The sequence below is a fragment of the Myotis nattereri genome (genome assembly GCF_964212035.1).
Source record: "Myotis nattereri genome assembly, chromosome: 10".
Lineage (NCBI taxonomy): Eukaryota > Metazoa > Chordata > Mammalia > Chiroptera > Vespertilionidae > Myotis > Myotis nattereri.
The window spans coordinates 38,049,288-38,069,969 of NC_138085.1; the positions used below are offsets into that span (position 1 = coordinate 38,049,288).

The 20,682-nt window shown below is 38.4% G+C and overlaps 1 protein-coding gene across 3 annotated transcripts in view; it reads left to right on the forward strand.

Annotated features, from left to right (window-relative positions):
• Positions 1 to 438: 438 nt before the first annotated feature.
• Positions 439 to 20,682, forward strand: part of GCFC2 (GC-rich sequence DNA-binding factor 2) — a 34,059-nt gene continuing 13,815 nt past the window's right edge. The window contains exons 1-10 of one of the 3 annotated variants that reach the window (XM_081101042.1): positions 439 to 830; positions 2,379 to 2,504; positions 4,107 to 4,331; positions 6,462 to 6,556; positions 8,973 to 9,088; positions 14,595 to 14,781; positions 16,255 to 16,378; positions 17,348 to 17,429; positions 17,970 to 18,082; positions 18,833 to 19,032. In XM_081101042.1, the coding sequence (XP_080957168.1) occupies positions 545 to 830; positions 2,379 to 2,504; positions 4,107 to 4,331; positions 6,462 to 6,556; positions 8,973 to 9,088; positions 14,595 to 14,781; positions 16,255 to 16,378; positions 17,348 to 17,429; positions 17,970 to 18,082; positions 18,833 to 19,032 (1,554 nt within the window). In that variant the 5' untranslated portion in view covers positions 439 to 544. Of the gene's footprint in view, positions 831 to 2,378; positions 2,505 to 4,106; positions 4,332 to 6,461; positions 6,557 to 8,972; positions 9,089 to 14,594; positions 14,782 to 16,254; positions 16,379 to 17,347; positions 17,820 to 17,969; positions 18,083 to 18,832; positions 19,033 to 20,682 lie in introns of those variants that run through there. The other 2 variants (XR_013996509.1, XR_013996510.1) reach the window with 2 other exon arrangements.

Sequence of the window (20,682 nt, forward strand, 5' to 3'; positions counted from 1 at the left end):
ACCGAAGCGTTTAACCAGGTTCTATGGATGCCTAGAAGCAATCGTAAGATTTTCACTTATTTGTACACCTATCGTTTATATGTAGATCTTACTGTTCAGCTTTCAGAAGCAATACACACACATCCCACACTGATTTTTGTTTAATTCCTGGTTAGGGGGAGAACTTCACTCTCTCCAGAAAGCAGGAAACAGAGGCTGGGTTCCAGGCCGGGACGCGCGCAGAGCGATTCCCAGGCAGGGTGGCACCAGGACACCTGGGAGTGCTGCTCTCCAAGGCACTGAGAGCGGGCGCCAGCGGGAACCTGCCGGCACCACCCGCACGGGCCGGCCTCCCGGCAGGAACACAGCCTCCCAGGTCCCAGGTCCACCCACTCCCAGAAGGCAAGGCACGCATGCGCAGAGCGAAGAGGGCGTGGCCAGTGCGCGGAGCGGGCGCGCGCAGGCAGTGGCCGGCGGGAAGCGGGGGCGCGCGCGGCGTCGCCCGGCGGTGACCTGGGTTGGCTGCGCCGGAAGTGGGCGCGCGCGGTGCTCCCAGGTCTCGGCCATGGCTCACAGGCCGAAAAGGACCTTCCGGCAGCGTCGAGCCGACTCCAGTGACAGCGACAGCGCGGAGGAGCCGTCGGTTGAACCCGGGGCGCCGGGGGAGCAGGCAGTCCCGGGCCCTGCGGAGGAAGGGTCGCCCCCTGAAGGAGGCAGCGCGGAGGCAGCAGCAGAAAGGCCCCTTCGCGTCCGGGGCCCTCGGGGCCGGGGCCGGGGCCTGGTCTGGGCCACTTCCCGGCGCGCGGCCCCCGGAGCTGCTCCCCGAGCGGACGGCGGCTCGGGCGCCCCAGGTGACTTGGGACGGCGGGGCGGGCGCCCCAGGTGACGGGGTATGGCGGGGCGGGGAGAGGCCACTAGAGGTTTCTGTAACCCGCTGCTGACCACGAGCGACGCGCAATCGTGGGACGGTGAGCGCGCCGGCCGGCCCGCAGCCCGCATCTCCCCATTGGGCGCCCGGGGGGAGTAGAAGGGACCCAGCGCGGTTTGGAGGCTCATCTGCACCATCAGATGAACCATCACCAGTTATAGCTTTAGTGCAGGACTTGCTGTTTATGTTAAATCGTCACAAAAGAGTTATTTGCGAAAACAGATAAAAATAACTATATATATATATAAAATCAGTAACGGTACATTGATGATACTGTGGACTGTGTCAGTAAAGGCGTGAAATACAGTGCAGTAATTTTTAAGTACCTATGTGTTCCTAAGTATAGGATTCAGGCAGCATAAATGTGTTTGCATAGAATGTGAGTTTTTCTGCTCTATGTAAGTCATCTTGTCACCAGAAAGGGACTGGTTCTGGAATGGGTCTGCCCCTGCCATGGTCTGGAACGTGTGGGTTCTTGATTTCGTAGGACAGGAGTCCAGGTGATTTTGAGAGTGTGTTTATTACACGTGGAGCAGAGAAACAAAAGAAAGGCTTAAGACAGACGAGGCAAGATCACAGCAGCAGCAGTGAGCCCAGCCTGGGCTGCGTGGACTCGGGAACGCGTTCCCCAGGCAACAGGAGAGGCCTTGGAGACAGGTGCAGAGCGGCTGCAGCCTGCTGCTCTCCTGGTTGCAAGAGAGAGCACACACTGGGTCCTTCGTCTTAAGGGTTTTTATCTGTTTTCCAAAGGCGAGAGATTTAGGGGAGGTTTAACAGCTTTTCTGTTGTGTCCTTTGATATATGCTGATGAATCAAAATGAGCCAGTAGGGGAATGTGGGACCGTTTCTCTGGTCAGCTTCACTGCTTTACTTTTAGCTTGAATTTGTTTGTCCCTAATTGGGTTTTGGTATTTATCATTCCCTGACACCCCCTCCCCCCCCCATGAAATTTAGTTGAAAGCCCTGCTTCTCCACTGGTTAACTTTGTGACTTTGGACGTGTTCTTTAGCCTCTCCAGTCCTGATGAGGACACTAGTTCTCCTCAGTAATAGCACTTACTTTATAGAATTGTGAATATTAAATGAAGTAAACTATATAAAACAAATTCCAATGTGCCTAACACATTCTAAGTGCACATTCACTTTGTTGTTTTATACTTATTCACTACAACTATTTTTTTTCTTTTTTGTTTGTTTTCTCTGGTGTTCCCTTTCCTCTTCTCATTGCATCCTTTAAAGGAGTAAAATACTCCTTTAAAGGAATACAAGTAGGGTAAGTCTTTGTATATTTTTTAGACCATCCATTGGTTTCAGAGAGAATGGAAGTTGGAGAAAGATGTGTATGTCTACTTTAAGTTTGTGGAGTAAAGTTAGAACACCATATTATACATATGTCATGGTGTTGCTCAAAATTTTAATTATTGATTCTAATATCCTGTCTCTTTTTGTTACATTAAAAAATATTCCGTTAGAATGCAGAACAGTTGATCTTTCAACAGATGAAGAGGATGGAACATACGATGCCTCAGAAACTAAGGATGATCAGAGTTCATCTTCCAACAGCTCTAGCTCTCTGGAAGAAGAATTTTCATCAGTAGGTTGGTAATTTTTGTGATTGTTGTTTAAGAACTTTATTTCTAATATCAGTATTTTCTGTACCATTAATCTTATTATTAATAACCTAAACTGTAGTCAAGTATGAGGCAAGTAGGTCATTACTAATGATGGTCAAAGTTTCTGACCATTACATTTCTATTACATAACATGCCCAAGGTCAGACAGCTAATAAGAAGCACAGCTAAGATTCAAACCCAGTCACTGCCTTAGAGCCTATGTCCTTTTTTAAAAAACATGTTTTTTATTGATTTCAGGAAGAGAGAGACAGAAACATCAATGATGAGAGAATCCTTAATCTGCTGCCTCCTGCACGCCCCACACGGGGGATCGAGCTGCATCCTGGGCATGTGCCCAGACTGGGAATCAAACCATGACCTCCTGGTTACATACTGGTTTCCAGTTATTGCCACGGACCGGAAGTAGCACTTCCATAGCTACTGCTTCATAGCACTTTTTGTTTTTCTTAAGCACTTGTTATTTGAAATCTCTCTCTCTCTTTTTTTTTATGTTTAAAAAATTGGAACATTTCTGCATCTCCAGGAATTTCACCTTTTTGTAAATTTATTTTCAAAGGAATTTGGACCAGTTTGTGGGAAAGGTTAGAAAATAATTACTTGAGCCTCAATGACTTGACACCCCTCGTTAATATTTTGAAGTGCTTGAAATGGTAAAATTTCTCTTGCCATTTTGTTTACCTTAGTATTTTGCTGATGAAACCATTTCTTCCCACAGTGTAAAGATTAATTTCAGTTTAGATCATGCATGAAGAAACGTGTTTTGAATTTAAAGAGTCCAAATTAATAAGGTTTATACTGTATAAAATAAAGAAAAAATAAAACAAAGCTCTACTTAAAAATGTTACTTAAATATTTTTTCACCTGGTAAATGAACCTGATTCTCTCCTGTGCACTTTTTAACATCTCACATTTATTCACATGGGAATCACCACACTCCCTTGAAGGCGAACTTGGCTCTGTGATGATTGTAGTATGTTTCTCACTTCCCTGTATGCCTGGATGTCCAATGGAGAGGGGTGGATCATAGTATAGTGTCCCTGTTACTTTGTATGTCAAATTAGTGTATCACCAACTAACCTGTTTCTTCCTGGCTGAAGAAACAAGGACATGTTTAATTTATTTACAGTACATGAACATTAAGGTTTTGTATTAGGTCTATTACCAACTAGCCTCTTCAGTTGTAACTGACTGAGCAACTCCTGCTAGGCCCTCTCCCATCTCTACCCTGACAATTCAGAGCTTCTGGAAATGAGAAATGGCTAGCCCTCAATAAAAAGTCAGCAACAGCACCTGATGACTAAAGAATTAAAAGATATATTGGATTGGTTTCAGTGTATTTTCTAATACTTCTTCATTTGGTTCATTTAAAAATAAATTTTAAAAATTAAATAAAAATTATTTAATCTCTGTCAAAGTAGTTTTCTTCTATTACAGAAGTATACTGTCATTTACATTCATATCAAAATAGTGAAAAAAATTTGAAAACCAGTTTGTTTTTTTTACTGTGAAGAATATTTATATCTGTTGATTTTTGGTTTTTAATATCCTCCTCTTTGTTTCTTTTAGTAAATATCCCTGATGCAGCTTTTATTCAGGCAGCCCGCAGAAAACGTGAATTGGCCAGGGCCCAAGAGGACTATATTTCTTTGGATGTAAAACATATTTCTACCATTGCTGATACGAAGAAAGATAGTGATGAAGATCCTGAGAGTGAGCCTGATGACCATGAAAGAAGAATACCATTTACCTTAAAGCCTCAAACACTTAGACAAAGAATGGCTGAAGAAACAAGTACACATTTAATTTATTTACAATATATGAACCCACGAAGTTTCAATTGCACTGTACGTGCACGCCCGCACATGGTATTTTGTGGAAGAGCCACACTCAAGGGGCCAAAGAGCCACATGTGGCTCGTGAGCCGTGGTTTGCCGAGCCCCAGTTTGCCCACCACTGGTCTAAAGGATATTAAAGTTTTTTTTATTTAATACCAATTTGGTCCATGACATCATGACCTCTAAAAGACATGTTTGTATCAAAATTTTATCAAAGGGTATTATAATATTATTTACTACTAGAGGCCCAGTGCACGGATTCGTGCACGTGGGGTGCGTGGCCTGCAGGGATTGGCCAGCTGTGGGAGCAGCCACTCATCCCTGTCAGCCAAACGATGCTCCCACTATGGGAGCTCACTGACAACCAAGGGGCAGCTCCTGCATTGAGTGTCTGCCCCCTGGTGGTCAGTGCACATCAGAGTGACTAGTCGACCAGTCATTCTGTTCTGGTTGTTCCGCCGTTCGGTTGCTGGGCTTTTGTATATATAGACTAGAGCAGCAGTCGCCAACTGGTGGTCCGTGAGGTTCGAAAGTTTGGCGACCGCTGGACTAAAGGCCCAATGCACAAAATTTGTGCATGCGGGAGGGGGGTCCCCTCAGCCTGGCCTGCGCCATCTTGCAGTCCGGGACCCCTTGCTCCTAATTGCCCGCCTGCTCACTCCTTACCACCTGGCCCGTCACTCCTTACTGCCCGCCTGCTCACTCCTTACCGCTTGGCTCACTGCTCCTCAGCGCTGCCGTCGAGGCCGGAGAGGCTCCTGCCACCGCCGCTGTGCTCGCCAGCCATGAGCCCAGCGTCTGGCTGAGCAGTGCTCCTGCTGTGGGTACGCACTGACCACCAGGGGGAAGCTCCTGTGTTGAGTATCTGCCTCCTGGTGGTCAGTGCATGTCATGGCGACTGGTCGTTCTGGTTGTTCCGTCCTAAAGGTCACTGGGCTTTTATATGTATAGTAGAGGCCTGGTGCACAAAATTCTTGCACAATTAGGGTCCCTAGGCCTGGCCGGCTATAAGAGCCGATCTGCGGGGCTACCAGTGGGGCAATTGGGGGGGGGGTCTTGGCTGGCCTGGGGCATGTGGGCTGAGGGCAACTCCTGCATTGAGCATCTGCCCCCTGGCTGGTCAGTGCGCATCATAGCGACCAGTCATTTGCTGTTCAGTTGATTTGCATATATTGGGCTTTTATTATATAGGATAGATCATTTGATCTCCACTTGATCTTTTTGACAGGTTAAAAACATTTCAAAGTCTTATTTTTGGTATTGAAAACTTTCATTGTCACCTTTATAAAGATGGGTTTTTATTGATTTTGTGGTGTTTGGTTTTTTTAGAGTGAAAGGGAGAGGGGCAGGAGAGAGAGAAACATTGATTAGCTGCCTCCCACACACAACCCAATTGGGAATTGAACCTGAAAACAGCATATGCCATGGCCAGGAATTGAACCAATGACCCTTCAATGCACAGGACTATGCTCAACCAACTGAGCCATGCTGGCCAGGGCATGTAAAGATTATTTATTAAATGTGTAACATCTTCAGGGATTTTAGGTGTCAAGTATTAAAATCTTCCCTGCTATAATAAACAATTTCCTCAAGCAATAACCTTTAGATCTCAAAGGACCATTTTTACATTTCTCATTTATAAACAGTATTATGTTTTGCCAACATTTTTGTTACTTCAGATACTATTATTTCAGAGTGAGAGTTGGTTCCTTGTAACCCAAAAATTATTTTTAAATATTTAGATTCTCATGCAGAATTGAGAAACTGATAGGAAAAATCAAATGTTTTTTTTTTTTATGAGTCTATGATGTTTTGAGTGGGGCAGTTGGGTGATGAATACAGTTTCTGGAGTTAAATTGAGAGATTCAAGGCCCAGCTTCAACACTGTCTTCAGACAAGTTATTTAACCTTCTAATAATTGTGTTTTCTCATTTACAAAATGAGAGTAAATATTGTGAAGAATAAGTTAACACATCTAAAAGGCTGCTAAGCCAGCACATAATAAGCCCCCCAAAAACATTAGCTGCTGTATTAGAATTGGAAAAATACTGAATATTTATACATGAACTGTTGTTTTTTTTCCTAGCAACCGGAAATGAAACAAGTGAAGAAAGTCAGGAAGATGAAAATCAAGATATTTGGGAACAGCAGCAAATGAGGAAAGCAGTTAAAATCATAAAGGTAATATTTTTTTATGTCATGTATTAAGTTTCCTGTGGCTCCTATAACAAATTGCCACAAATGTGACAGCTTAAAGCAAGAGACGTTTATTCACCCACAGTTGTGGAATCTGGAAGTCTGAAAACAAGGTGTTGCAGGGCTATGCTCCCTTTGAGGGCTCTCAAGGAAAATGCCTTTTTTGCCTTTTCTACAGGGATAAACTAGAACACACCGTAGAGGGCTTGCACCTCCAAGTGTTCCTTGCTTTGTGACTACATTACTCCTTTGCCTTCTTCACATGGACTTCGCTGTGCTTCTACACCAGTGGTTCTCAACCTTGGCTGCATATTAGAATCACCTGGGAATCTTCTTAAAATCCTGATTTCTGGACCTCATCCTCCGGAAATTCTGTTTCTTTGTGGGGTGGGGCCACAACATTAGTAACAAAGAAACAGAATTTCCGGAGGATGAGGCCCAGAAATCAGGATTTTAAGAAGATTCCCAGGTGATTCTAATGTGCAGCCAAGGTTGAGAACCACTGTTCTACAGTGTCTCTTGTAAGGACACTTGATGGATTTCAGGCCAACTTGATAATTTAGGATGATCTCACTTAATTGAGATGCTTCACTTAATTATACCCCACACAGACCCTTTTTCCAAGTAAATTCATATTTGCAAGTTCCAGGGGTTAGAACATAGACATATCTTTTGGCAGGCCACAATTTAACTCACTACACTATGTACATACATGCTTTTCCCACTAGATTTTAAACACTTTCCACATATTTATTACAAGCTACTTGAATGTGTCTTTATCTATTTTTATTTATCATTTCAGAGAGGAAGGGAGAAAAAGAAAGAGATGGAAATATCAATGATGAGAAAGAATGATTAATCGGCTGCCTCCTGCATGCCCTACCCTGGGATCAAGCCCGCAACCGGGGCATGTGCCCCGACCGGAAATCAAACTGTAACCTCCTGGTTCATGGGTTGATGCTCAACCACTGAGCTATGCTGGCTGGGCTGTATCTTCATCTTTAATTGTATAGTAACTGACAGTACTAGTATATAGTATATGGTAGGTTTCTTAAATGTGAAGTTTAAACAAATGGGTTTAAAACAAAACTCACAAACAAAAAGAATATTGTACTTGGGATCAGAAGTTCTGAATTTGGGTTCTAACACTACCACTAAAATATACGTTCCAGCCCAGCCAATGTGTCTCAGTGGTGGAGTGTCAACCTAGGAACCAGGAGGTCATGATTTGATTCCTGGTCAGGGGTTTCTGGCTCCATCGCCAGTATGAGGTGTACAGGAGGCAGCCAGTCAGTGATTCTCTCTCATCACTAATGTTTCTCTCTCTCCCTCTCCCATTCTCTCTGAAATCAATAAAAAATTATATTTAAAAAATTAAATATACGTCCCATTAAGTTAAGAATTATTAACTATCTTGTTCAGTGTTACATCCCCCAGTCCCTGGTATTGTGAGTGCTCTATAAATATTTATATGACTTTGAGCAAATTATGTAATTGTTCTAAATCTCAGTTTTCTAAATCAATAACATGGGAATGATAATGTTATTTAACTGAGTAGTCTGTAATGCTCAGAATTACAATGATCTAAATCACAGTGCTTATAAAAGGTTTTATTTAATCTTTTAGTAAAAACTAAGAAAGTATTATAAAAATCTCCATGTTATTAAAACTAAAAAACTAAGTAAAGGTTGGTCTTTGGTTGTAATTTAGAAGTTTCTGACCAGGGAAATGATTTAGAAGGCTATTTATGACTGTAACAGGCTTAGTCCTGTTTTCCCCCTCTCCCCCCTTTTTTATTAAAATTAGTATAACAACATTAAAAAAATACTTTTGAGGAAAAACATGCCACAGTACTTATTCTTAACTACTCAAGTTTGCATAATTCCTTTTTACTTTAGATAATAAACCAAACTAGCTTTAAAAACACCGAGAACCATGCTTTTGTGAAATATAAAATTTGTGCCCTGTCTGGGTGGCACAGTTGGTTGAAGTATTAGTCCATACACCAAAAAGTTTCAGGTTCGATTCTTGTTCAGAGCACACACCTAGGTTGTGGGTTTGATTCCCAGTCAAGTGCATATGGAAGACAACCAATCAATGTTTCTTTCTCTCTCTCTCTCTTCCTCTTTCTTTAAAAATCAATTCTTTAAAGCCATGTCCTCAGGTGAGGATTAAAGAAAAAGAAAAATAAGATTTTGTAATTTGCTGCGTACATGCTAACTTAAACTTCTTTATTTGAAAACTGAGAATTTAAAAATATTTTATTGTAACTATGAAAAATGCCAATGGCATAGAATTTTAAATTGATCTAGTGAAACCTTCAAGCATATAGTCTGCTTTTATGTTATTAATAATTGTAAGATTAACGAATGTTGAAAACTAATTTTAATATTGTTTTTAGGGAAGAAACATAGATCTTTCTCACAGTAGTGAATTTCAAACAGTGAAGAAGTTTGATACTTCCATTTCATTTCCACCAGTAAATTTAGAAATTATAAAGAAGCAATTAAATAGTAGGTAAGTAATATTCATATTAAAATTTACACTTGTCCTAGATATTTAATAGTGAAAAGTTAGCACTATATGTATATTATTTTAAACTATTAAATACAAGTATTAATCTTAAATAGATTGATAGGAAAAATAGCATCACCTATGTTACCACATTAGCAAAACTGATTTCTTTTTTCATATATGTCTTTTTAATCTTTATAAGAGGTATGTATTACATGGCTAAATTCAATAAATATCAAATTCTGCGGGGTAGGATATTTTTCCATTGATTTTTAGAGAGAGTGGGAGAGAAAGATCGATGTGAGAAAAACACATCGATTGGTGGCCTTCTTCACATGCCCTGATCAGGGCCCAGGCTGGGGAAATTCTGTGGGTTTTTTTACTTAGTGTTGTTATAAACATTTCTCTGCATTGTTAAATAGCCCTTAATTTTTTAAATATTATATTGGGAGTGATGACACCAAGGTGCCAGAATACAAAACTCTAGATGTTATTCCTTCATAGAGATACCAACTTAACAACAATATGTGTTTTAAAAGCCTTTTGAGAACACCAGAAACCAGTTAGGAAGTCACAGTACCCCAGGTAGGCTCAAAGCCAAGAATAGTCACATTGTAGTGGGTAAAAAAAACCATTTCATTTCATCTGCATCAGCCCCTCCCATAAGCCATCACTCAACTCATGGCTTCTCCATTGGAAGGGAAAAAGAAGAGTGGAACATACATCCAACATTCTTTCTTTTAGGGAGACTGCCCAAAGGACTAATTTCTGCCTTGTCTATCTTGGAACACTAATGGGGAACTGTCATACCTTGAATGCCTGGGGCCACAGAAGATAAAATAGAGTTCAGTGGCTTACTGCAGAGCCAGCCAAAGGGAACAAGAGACTATGAACTCCTGACAAAGAAATCCACAAACCTCTGTATTTGGGAAATTTCATGTAGAACCCCAGAGAAGATGCATCCCCCTTAAAAAGTTTGAGAAAACACCCTCTCCCTAAAGAATCTCTAGCCAGGCTGATTGGTGAAGTTCCTCTCCAGTACAAAGCATTTTCAAATACACAAAACAAAACAAAAATAAAAAACACATTCAAAAACAGAGAAATTGCTCAAAGAAACAAAGTAGATCTTCAGAACCAATCCTGAAGAAACAGAGATTGTGAATTACCTAAGAATTTATACTAATCCTCTTAAGCTCAGTGTGCTATAAGAGAACACAACTAAATGAACTCAAGATAATACATAAACAAAGTTAGAATATCAACAGAGAAACTATAAAAAAAAACATTCTGGAAATGAATACAGTAATTGAATTGAGAAGCTTGCTAGAGGAGATCAGTGGGCTTGATCAAGCAGAAGAAAGAAACAGTGACTAGTAAGACTGGTCATTTGAAATTACCAAGTCAGAAACAAAGGAAAAAGAATAAAGAAAAGTGAAGAAAGTTTAAGGGATTCATAGAACACCATCAACCAGAACAATATATACATTATGGAAGTCCAAGAAGAAGTAGAGAGGCAGAATCAGGCAGAGAGTTTATCCTATATAATAAAAGGGTAATATGCAAATTGGCCCTAATGGCAGAACAACCAGGAATGACCAGTAGTTATGACGTGCACTGACCACAGGGGGAGTGCCGCTCAGCCAGAAGCCAGCTCATGGTTGGCCAGCATAGTGGCGGCGGTGGCAGGAGACTCTCCCGCCTCTGCAGCAGTGCTGAGGATGTCCTACCCATAAGGAGTAGGTCTAAGCTGTTAGTTGGACATCCAAGGGCTCCCAGGCTGCCTGAGGGATGTCTGACTGCCAGCTTAGGCCCGATTCCCCCAGGAGCGGGCCTCAGCCAACAGGTGGACATCCCCAAGGGGTCCCGGACTGCAAGAAGGTGCAGGCCAGGCTAAGGGACGCCCCCGAATGCACGAATTTTCATGCACCGGACCTCTAGTGAATATATAATGACCAGAAACTTTTAACAATCTGTGGAAGGAAATGAATTTCAGTAACTTCAAAGGACTCCAATGAGATGAAGCAAAATGACTTACACTGAGACACATTATAATAAAATTTTCTAAAGGCAAACAATTTTGAAAGCTTCTAAAGCACCTTATCACGAACAAGGGAGCCCCATAGATTTCTCAACAGAAACAGGCCAAAATGGAGTAGGATGATATATTCAAAAGTTCTGAAAGAAACTGCCAACTGAGAATACTACATCCAGCAAAACTGTTCTTCACATATGATGAAGAAATACAAATCTACTCGAATAAATAAAAACTGAGGAAGTTCATCACCACTAGATCTGCCTTAGAAAAATTGCTGAGAAGTCCTTCAAATTGCAATGAAAGGACCCTAGACAGCACAATGCATACACAAATATAAAGTTCTCTAGTAAAGTTAAATATATAGACAAACAGAATTCTGTAATACTGTAAGGGTGGTATGAAAATTACTTTTAATTCAGATATAGAAATTAAAATATAAAAAAACAACTATATATTAATGAATATAAAATTTAAAAATGTAATGTAGGACTTTAATAATAAGTGGAGGGGAAGATGTAAAGGAGAAATTTTGTATGTGATTATTACCAAGTTAGTAGATTATTACAACTTGAAAATGTTTTGTAGCCCTAGCCAGTTTGACTCAGTGGATAGAATCTCAGCTGCAGATTGAAGGGTCCCGGGTTTGATTCTGATAAGGCCACATACCTCGATTGCAGGCTCCTCCCCTTCTTGGGCCCTGGTTGGGGCTCATGCAGGAGGTTACCAATGGGTGTGTTTTTCCTCACATCTAGTTTTCTGTCTTTCCCTCTCTCTTCTACTCTAAAAATCAATGGAAAAATATTCTCAGGGGAAGATTTAAAAAATAAATATATACATACATACATACATACATACATACATAAAGTGTTTTTGTAATCCCTGTGGTAAATACAATGGAAATACCTATAAAAGAGGCACAAAAGAAAATGAGAAAAAACTCCAGAGCATATCACTACCACCCTCTCCTCTCCCCCTCAAAGAAAGCAAGGTAGAAAGACAGAAAAAGAGAGACAAAATGGATATAAAATGGTTTACAAAATGGCAGTAGTAACTCCTTCCATTGCAGTAATCACTTTATATATAAATGGATTAAACTCTACAATCAAAATACTTCCAGTGGCTGAATGAATTAAAAAATAAAAAAAATAAGATCCAACTATTTGCTTACATTAAAGAAGGGATATCTCAAATCAACAATCCAACTTTACACTTCAATGAATTAGTTAAACCTAATTGCAGACCCTAGCCAACCATAATTTTTCTGGCTATGGTTTCTATATCATATAGTTTTACACTACATTATCTACCAAATATAGAATTACATGATCCAGCAGTCCCACTTTTGGATACATAGACAAAAGGATTCAAAATAATTGGAGAGCTATTTGCACATCCATGTTCATTACAGACCTTAATTGTAATAACTTAGAAGTGGAAGCAACCAAGTATTCATCAACAGTTGAATAGATAAAGAAAATGTGGAGGTGTCCGAGCTAACGTGTGAACACCGGGAACGGGTAGGCCTAACACACAAACACTGGGAATGGGTCCTGCGCGCAGTGCCGGCTACAGGAGCCCTGGCCTGGGAGCTAACGTGCGAACACCAGGAATTTGTCCCGCGAAGCGCAGGCCCAGGGACCCCGATTCTCTGGGCAGGAGGCAGCACCAAGCACCAGTGACTTGACTGTGTTTCTTATCACCTGCACCTGAGATTTTTGATTCCCTGTGCATTCATACTAAGAGCCAGTGACTCCAATTCTTGGTGCATGGGCACACAGGGACCCTGATTCTCAATGCGAGGTCATGCGAAGCAGCAGAGACTGATACTGGATTCTTGGGGAACTCTGACTCCTAGTGCATGCTAGGGGGCTCTGATTTTCAACACGCTCCAGGGGGGTCTCTGTTTCAGCACGGTGCACGCAGGGTCTCTGATTCTAAGGGCGCACATGAGGCCACATTGAGCACTGGCAACACTGACTCTGAGCAAGCCTGGTTCCCACCAACCCACAACAACCACACATCTTAGTGTCAGAGCTCTTCAGTGACACTAGGGTGGTGTGAGGCTCCCACTGCACACGGCCCAGGCCCACGCAACTCAACTTTTGAACCATCGGGAGATAATCAGAATGAAGAGACGACACAACACCCAGAAGAAAGAAAATGAGGAGTCGCCAAGAAAGGAAATTAATGAATTTGAAGCATGCAACATGACAGAAAAAGAATTCAGAATAATGGTTGTACAATTCATTCACCAGATGGATGAGAAAATCAACAACCTATGCAAGAATCAGGAAGAAATGAAAAGTGATATAGCTACAATCAAAAACACCATGGAAGGTTTCAACAGCAGAGTAGAAGAAGCAGAGGACCAAATTAGTGAGTTAGAAGATAAGGTAGAGAAACAAGCTCAATCTGAACAGCAACTGGAGAAAAAAATTAAAAAGCAGGAGGAGAGCCTAAGGTTGCTTTGGGACAACATGAAACGAAGTAGCATATGCATAATAGGGCTGCCAGAAGGACAAGAAGAGCAGCAAGGATTAGAAAATCTATTTGAAGAAATAATGACAGAAAACTTCCCAGATATGGGGAAGAAAAAGTTACACAAGTACAGAGAGTCCCAAGCAAGATGAACCCCAAAAGACCCACACCAAGACACGTCATAATGATGATGGCAAATGTACAAGACAGAGAATCTTAAAAACTGCAAGAGACAGAGAGTCACCTACAAAGGGGGTCATAGTTCAGTTAAATGGTTTGACATAGGAAACATTTTATAGCATTTTATAGTGAAATAAATATATGGAAGTCTTCATTTGTAGCAGTTTTTAAATATTATGTCTGTATTCTAGCCCACGGCTATTTTTGTAAATAAAAGTTTTATTGGAACTTATGCTTGTACATTTATGTGTTGTCTGGCTGATTTCATGCTATAACACAGAATTGAGTACATAGTTGCAACACAACCATCTAGCCTCCAAAGCTCAAAATATTTACTATGCGGACTTCATAGAAAAAAATCTCCAACCTTAGTTCTACATCAATGCTTTTCGGTAGTGATGTTAAATAATGAGGTTGCCTTAATTCAAATTATTTTTGTAACAACTTAACTATCATTTATTGTTTTCTTTCAATACTCCTTTAGTTGGAAGAACTAGAATTACAACTATTTCATGTGGTATTGCATATAACTCAGGATTTTATGCAAAAGGAAAGGACTGAAAATACCCTGTTATTAGCTTAAGCACCTAAAAACCTAAGTGTCCTTTCCCACCTTTCCCTTCGAGTCCGATTTCTTTGTGATGCTCTCCTCTGCTCAGCAAGTCTCATAAGCCCAGGTTTATGTGCTTGTCAGTTTCCTTGCTGGTCTCTGTAAGGTAACTTTGAAAAACTTTCATCAGACTGATACTTACTATAGTAGAAATGAAAGTATGAAAAATAAGTCAGTTTTTATTTGTCTTTATTATATTTCTATAGATTAACATTACTACAGGATACTCACCGCTCACATCAGAGGGAATATGAAAAATATGTAGAAGATGTCAAGAGCTCAAAGAATGCCATCCAGAACCTAGAAAATTCATCAAATCAAGCTCTAAATTTTAAATTCTATAAAAGCATGAAAATTTATGTGGACAATTTAATTGACTGTCTTAATGAAAAGGTACATGGCTATAGATATTGATATCATCTATTTTTTATAGAGAAATTCTCATATCATGTGATTTACAAAAAGCCTAAATTCCACAACTAAATACTTACCTCTAGTATTTTTCCTTATACATTTTTATATACTATGATATTAAGCATTCACTTAATGTTGGATAGCTAGGAAAGTATAAAGTTTTGTATATAAATGTTTGCGTTAAACTTTCATCTGTTTAAGAAAAATTCCTAAAAAGTGAATTATTAAGTCACAGGGTCTAAATATTTCTAAGGCTTATGAAACATTGCTAAACTATCCTCAAGAAAGATTGTATGTTTTATTTTTAGTTTACTACATTAAAAAAGGTTATTTTTATATATTTATTTTTATCTCAGACAGACCCTTTGTTTTACTAACACATGTAGTTTTTCTTCTTTTGAATTATTTTCCCCCTTTGCCTGATTATCTTTGGTTCAATTGGGGATTTTTTCCCCCTTTTTTTCTTGTTTTATTTTTTTTTCCCCCCCAGCTTTTTATTGCTTTAAATTTTTAATTCTTTATCCTACTTGATGTAGATAAACTTTCTAGTTTGTTTTGTCTTCTGGTTTTGTTTTTGCATTGGTTTTCCAGCATCCACTTTTTTGAAATACTGTGTTAATCAGATTCATGAATCATTTTTTTCCTTTATAGTTTCAGTTTTTTTATATACACTCTAAGTCCATATATTAAGATCTTGAGTTCCTTTTTTTTTAACCATTTTAGAAATACAGTACACTCTACTTTCTGCATTTTTTATTTACTATTATTTTAACTTGACCACCTTTTAATATCACTTGGTAGTTACTTCCTGAAGTATTTATTACAATGTAGTTTTCGTCATTCATCCTTAAAAAATCACACCATTAAAGTCTTACTGGTCTACACATTGATGTGCCCATAGCATCTGTGAAACATCATTGGAGTAGAGGAAATTACCTCAGAAATATAAGAATGCCAGTTTCAATTAATCACTCATTTCTGCCTCACAGCTTTTTTACCTGTCTAGTCAGTCTCTTCCATTCTCCACTTTTTATAATTTTATCAGTTTCCTCAAGTCCCCCCCATACCACAAACAGACTGTTCCCTCAGCCTGTAAAAATGGCTATACCCAACAACCCATCATTTTCTCCTCTTCTATCTCAAACAAATAAAATTCTTCTTATCTATCCACTCTTATCTATGTTCCTGACTTCAGCCCATTTGGTTTCATTATTTATGATATTTATAGCTCTGCTAGTACAGTAAGGTGATTTTCTGGTTTTATTAATATTGACAGTATTGGCAGCTAGGTCTGTTCCTCACAGCATTCTTTTTTTTTTAACTGAGAGGTGATAGGTAGTATTCAAATGTTTGTATGAGAATTGAGCATATATACATGCTAATACATAAATAATTACATTTTATTATTTATTATTGATGATCCACAAAATGTTACTTATATATGTATTGCAGATTATCAACATCCAAGAAATAGAATCATCCATGCATGCACTCCTTTTAAAACAAGCCATGACCTTTATGAAACGCAGGCAAGATGAATTAAAACATGAATCAACGTATTTACAACAGTTATCACGTTAGTGTTTTGCATCTTCAATATAATTCATTATTCATTATGCCAAATTATTAGCTAGAGAATAAAAATATTCCTGTATTTAAAAATAATGTTTTTAAGTATTTTTCCATGAATCTTTAACTGACTCCATTCTAAAAATCCCAAAACATTTATAGCTAGGGTTTTAAAAGGTCTTAAGTCTTAAGACTAAAAAATAAAAAATATAACTTCCAATTACTTCATATTGAGACAAATATGTATATGGCCATTTAATGACTATTTTGATATGAGTTGACATAAATTCATAGACTTTGTCAGAAATTTAACTTAATAAAATTTCCATGACCCTTCCACAGATTGGTTATGGAAGTTAAAGAAATTCTGGTTGATTTCAGTATAGAATCACCTATAAAATCTCATTAAGATTGGGGTGCTTTTAGTTCTCACACTGGTTTTGTATTTTCTAAGTTGTCTTCCTTTGATTAAGGTGCTCAAGGATAGTGAAAGTAATGAGACTATCAAGTAGGTGATAATAGCAAAAGCAAAATGACTTTCAAACAGGACATTGAGTTGGTCATGCATTATCGTATTTCCCAAAATCGGAAATAATATGAATAACATATTGGTAATGCAAATGTATCTAGCACTTAGCTACATGGACCAAAAAAAACTGGTGAAAACTATTAAAACAGGATCTGAGACAAAGAAATTAGAGGAATTTTGTTACTGTCCTCAATATATATTTTCTTAAACTCACAAACTCAATGCCTATTAATATTGTGATAGGGAATTAACATTGCACTTTCATTGCATGATGTAATATATAATTTAAGCATATGTGTTTATATATATATATATATATATATATATATATATATATAGGTAGGTAGGTAGATAGATAGATAGATAGATGTAAATATATATATACATACACACCCAAGATATAACTTTTGTTTTCAAAGTATTTCACTTTATTTCTTTTGAAAATAGGCAAAGCTGAGACATCAACAAATGGAAGCTTGGCTATAGATGAAAAAACTCAATGGATTTTAGAAGAAATTGAATCTCGAAGGTAGCTATATAAAATGAAGACTTAAAAGCACCATTGAGCAAGTATTTTTCACTATTTAAATATAATGAACTACATGGTATAATTAACCATAACCTAACAAATTAATTTGTGAGAATGATGTAAAACCAAAATATAGCTTAGCAGTCTTAATTAAATATAATTTAAACCCTCAATCCCAGGGTTTAAGTATACACTGGTGTATTTGAATCAGTCAGGAGGAATAAGTAAAATGGCATTTATCAGGCTGGAAATTGCTGCTAAGTAGAAGCCAGTCCTGATTGTATTGTTATCCATTCTTCAAAGTCTGTAGCCTATGGGAATATCCTAAATGGGAAGATAATAAGAAAAAAGAGGGAGACAACCAATTCAAAATAATGAAGCTTAAATGTCAAAAATATTAACATAAAATTGTGTGCCAATATAATGCTGTATTTCTGAGCATTTTAAATGAATTATGACTTCTACTTTCTGTTTTAAAGCATTTACTTTCAGCAGGAGCTATTTATTTTTCATTGATTTTCAGTTTATTGAAAACTACAGGGCACAAAGAAGACAAGCAAGGGCACTTTCTGGGAATTGTGATCATCAGGAAGGGACATCTAGTGATGATGAACTATCTTCAGCAGACATGGCTGACTTCCAAAAAAGTCAAGGTCAGCCACCAACTTTCTAATGTATCTTTATTCGAAGTGGGAATTCCCACTTTGTATTGATTGCCCTTAAATACATAAGCTGTAGAAAATAGGAAATTTTAGGGGGAAAAAAGTGTTCTTGGAGACTTTTCCTACCTTTGAAAAACTGGGATAAAATGGAGGAGCATTATGAGTATCACTGCATCTTTATAGTTTTTTTTCCCTCAGCCTTCCTCATTTCCTGTTATAAAGGAACCATGAACATTACGGGTTTCATTGCTCACCACGTACTTTCTGTAGTATTATCACTTGTAATTTTAAATAACTGAATATAGTAAAGCCATTTTACCATTATGAGAAGGTAAAAAATGTATAGTTGAAAGAGTTGTGGGCTTTGCAGTCAATGAGATGGCTTTGAAGAGGGGCTCCATTCAAGTGTGATCTTGTACAGATTCCTTGACTTCCCTAAATCTGATGGTGTTTGCTTGCTTGTTTATTGTCTGTAATAGGAAGGCTAGTAACACCTAACTTTTAGGAAAGATAGTTATGATGAAATGAGATCATGTATTTGTAATGTTTTGTCATCTAGAAGGGGTTCAATAAATGGTAGATTTTGTTAGTATTGATATTACTAAAGTGATTTTTTAATAAAAACTAGTTTATATGTCAATATCAAAGGAAAGTTTTCAACTCAGTTGATTTAGTAGTTATATATGATTGCTTATAGGAAGCTCGGTTAAAATGCATAACAAAGACTCATTTTGTTCACAGATGACATTTTACAGTATCATAAGAAGATCTTTGAAGATGTGCATGATGATTTTTGTAATATCCAGAATATTTTGTTAAAATTTCAACAATGGCGAGAAAAATTTCCTGATTCTTATTATGAAGCTTTCATTGGTTTATGCATACCAAAGCTTTTAAATCCCCTAATACGAGTTCAGTTGATTGATTGGAATCCTCTTAAGGTATTTAAGCTTAACATGTGAAAAATCCTGATCACATTAATTACTTAAATTCCCTTGTTATCAGGTTAGCTATAAAATACCTCACCTTTAGAGTTGGAGTTGATATTGGTGATTTGGAGTAATAGTCTACATCTACCTTTTCTTGGTTTACACTTTATTTTTGAGGCTGACTGACACTAAACACCAGTAAAGGAAACATTTTTTTTTTTAAAGCTGCTGCTTTGGTAAGTTTAAGGTCACTCAAAAAATAAAGGTAGTTTTAGGCCTTAAGAATTTTACAGTCTTGGGAAATCGACATGTACCAGTTCTGAAGTTGGAGATGACATCTTGGGAATAGTTAGTTAGTGAAGCTAGTGCATTGAGGAGGAGAGGGATTTTAATGGGGATTTGAAAGGTATACAGGACTTAAACGCGAGGGGAAAGAGGAAAAGGTATTTTGGAAAGGTGCATAGCGAGAAATAGAGTTCAGGAGGTAGACACTGCACAGTGTTCAGGTCCTAAATTAAGATGTATGAACTTGCTTTGGTAAATAATGGGAGGAGTGACATGATGAAAGTAATGGTTTGGGAAATCCTAGCAGTAGGCTAACTTAGAGGGAAGGAAGATAAAAGGTGGGGTTATATATTGGAAGGATTTGCTGTAGCTCAAGTCCAAGGTGATGAATTTCTTACGTAGGGTGGTAGTAATGAAAAGAGAAAAAGGAGTTGATTACAAGAGGTGTTATAAAGCAAGAATCTGTAAAATGCTAAGTATAAACCTAACACCCCACATCCATATATACCCCAACATTTGGATTCTGGGTTGTTAGAACAATGGTAGTTTCATTAATAGAAATGGGGACTTTTCAGAAAGGGAACAGTTTTTGAAGGAAGTTTCACTATATAGAGAATGAAATAATAACAGGACATCTGTCTAGATATGCCTGATAAGGAAACAGAAATGAGATCATGAAATTCTAGGAAGAGAGGGGAGCTGAAGGTGAAGATTTAACAAAGAGAAGAATGGCGTCATGTCCTTTTAACTTTCTCTGCCCTAGTCATGCATGGCTGTTGGCTCTGTTAGGTTCAAGGCCATACAGTCTTCATAGTATAGGAACGAAGCTTCTCTCTAAGAAAGTGGTAGGTAGTTGATGGGACAGCAGCCTAGTTGTTAACCACTCAAGCTGAATGGAGTACTCTGTTAGGCCCAGCAGAGATCCATTAATTCGTTCATTCAACAAATAACTGGCCATTTGCTATTTGCCTAGTAAGCTAAATCACAGGCAAAATACACATTTGTTCTTATGAGACTTGAGGGAGCCAGAAATGAATTTTGCACAAGGTAAATAAATTTGTATAAATAAGAATAGCACTTATTGAGTTATCTTCTTAAAAATGTGTATTTTGCTCCTGACAGTGCTTGCAGTATAGTCAGCTTTTACCATACAGCGGGCATTTTGGGATTTGTCATAAAAATGTATGAAACGCATGCATATTGCATAGACATCCTGTCTTACTCTTGTCATCCTGCCTAGCCTTGGCGTTCTAGTACTGTATATATGGAGTTAAAATATGGAATTATTTGCTTTTGATCCTTAGAAAGCTCCAGTAGTTACTGAAAAAGTTAGCCATTTAAAAATAAGCTAATGCATAAGAATTTATTTATAACTGA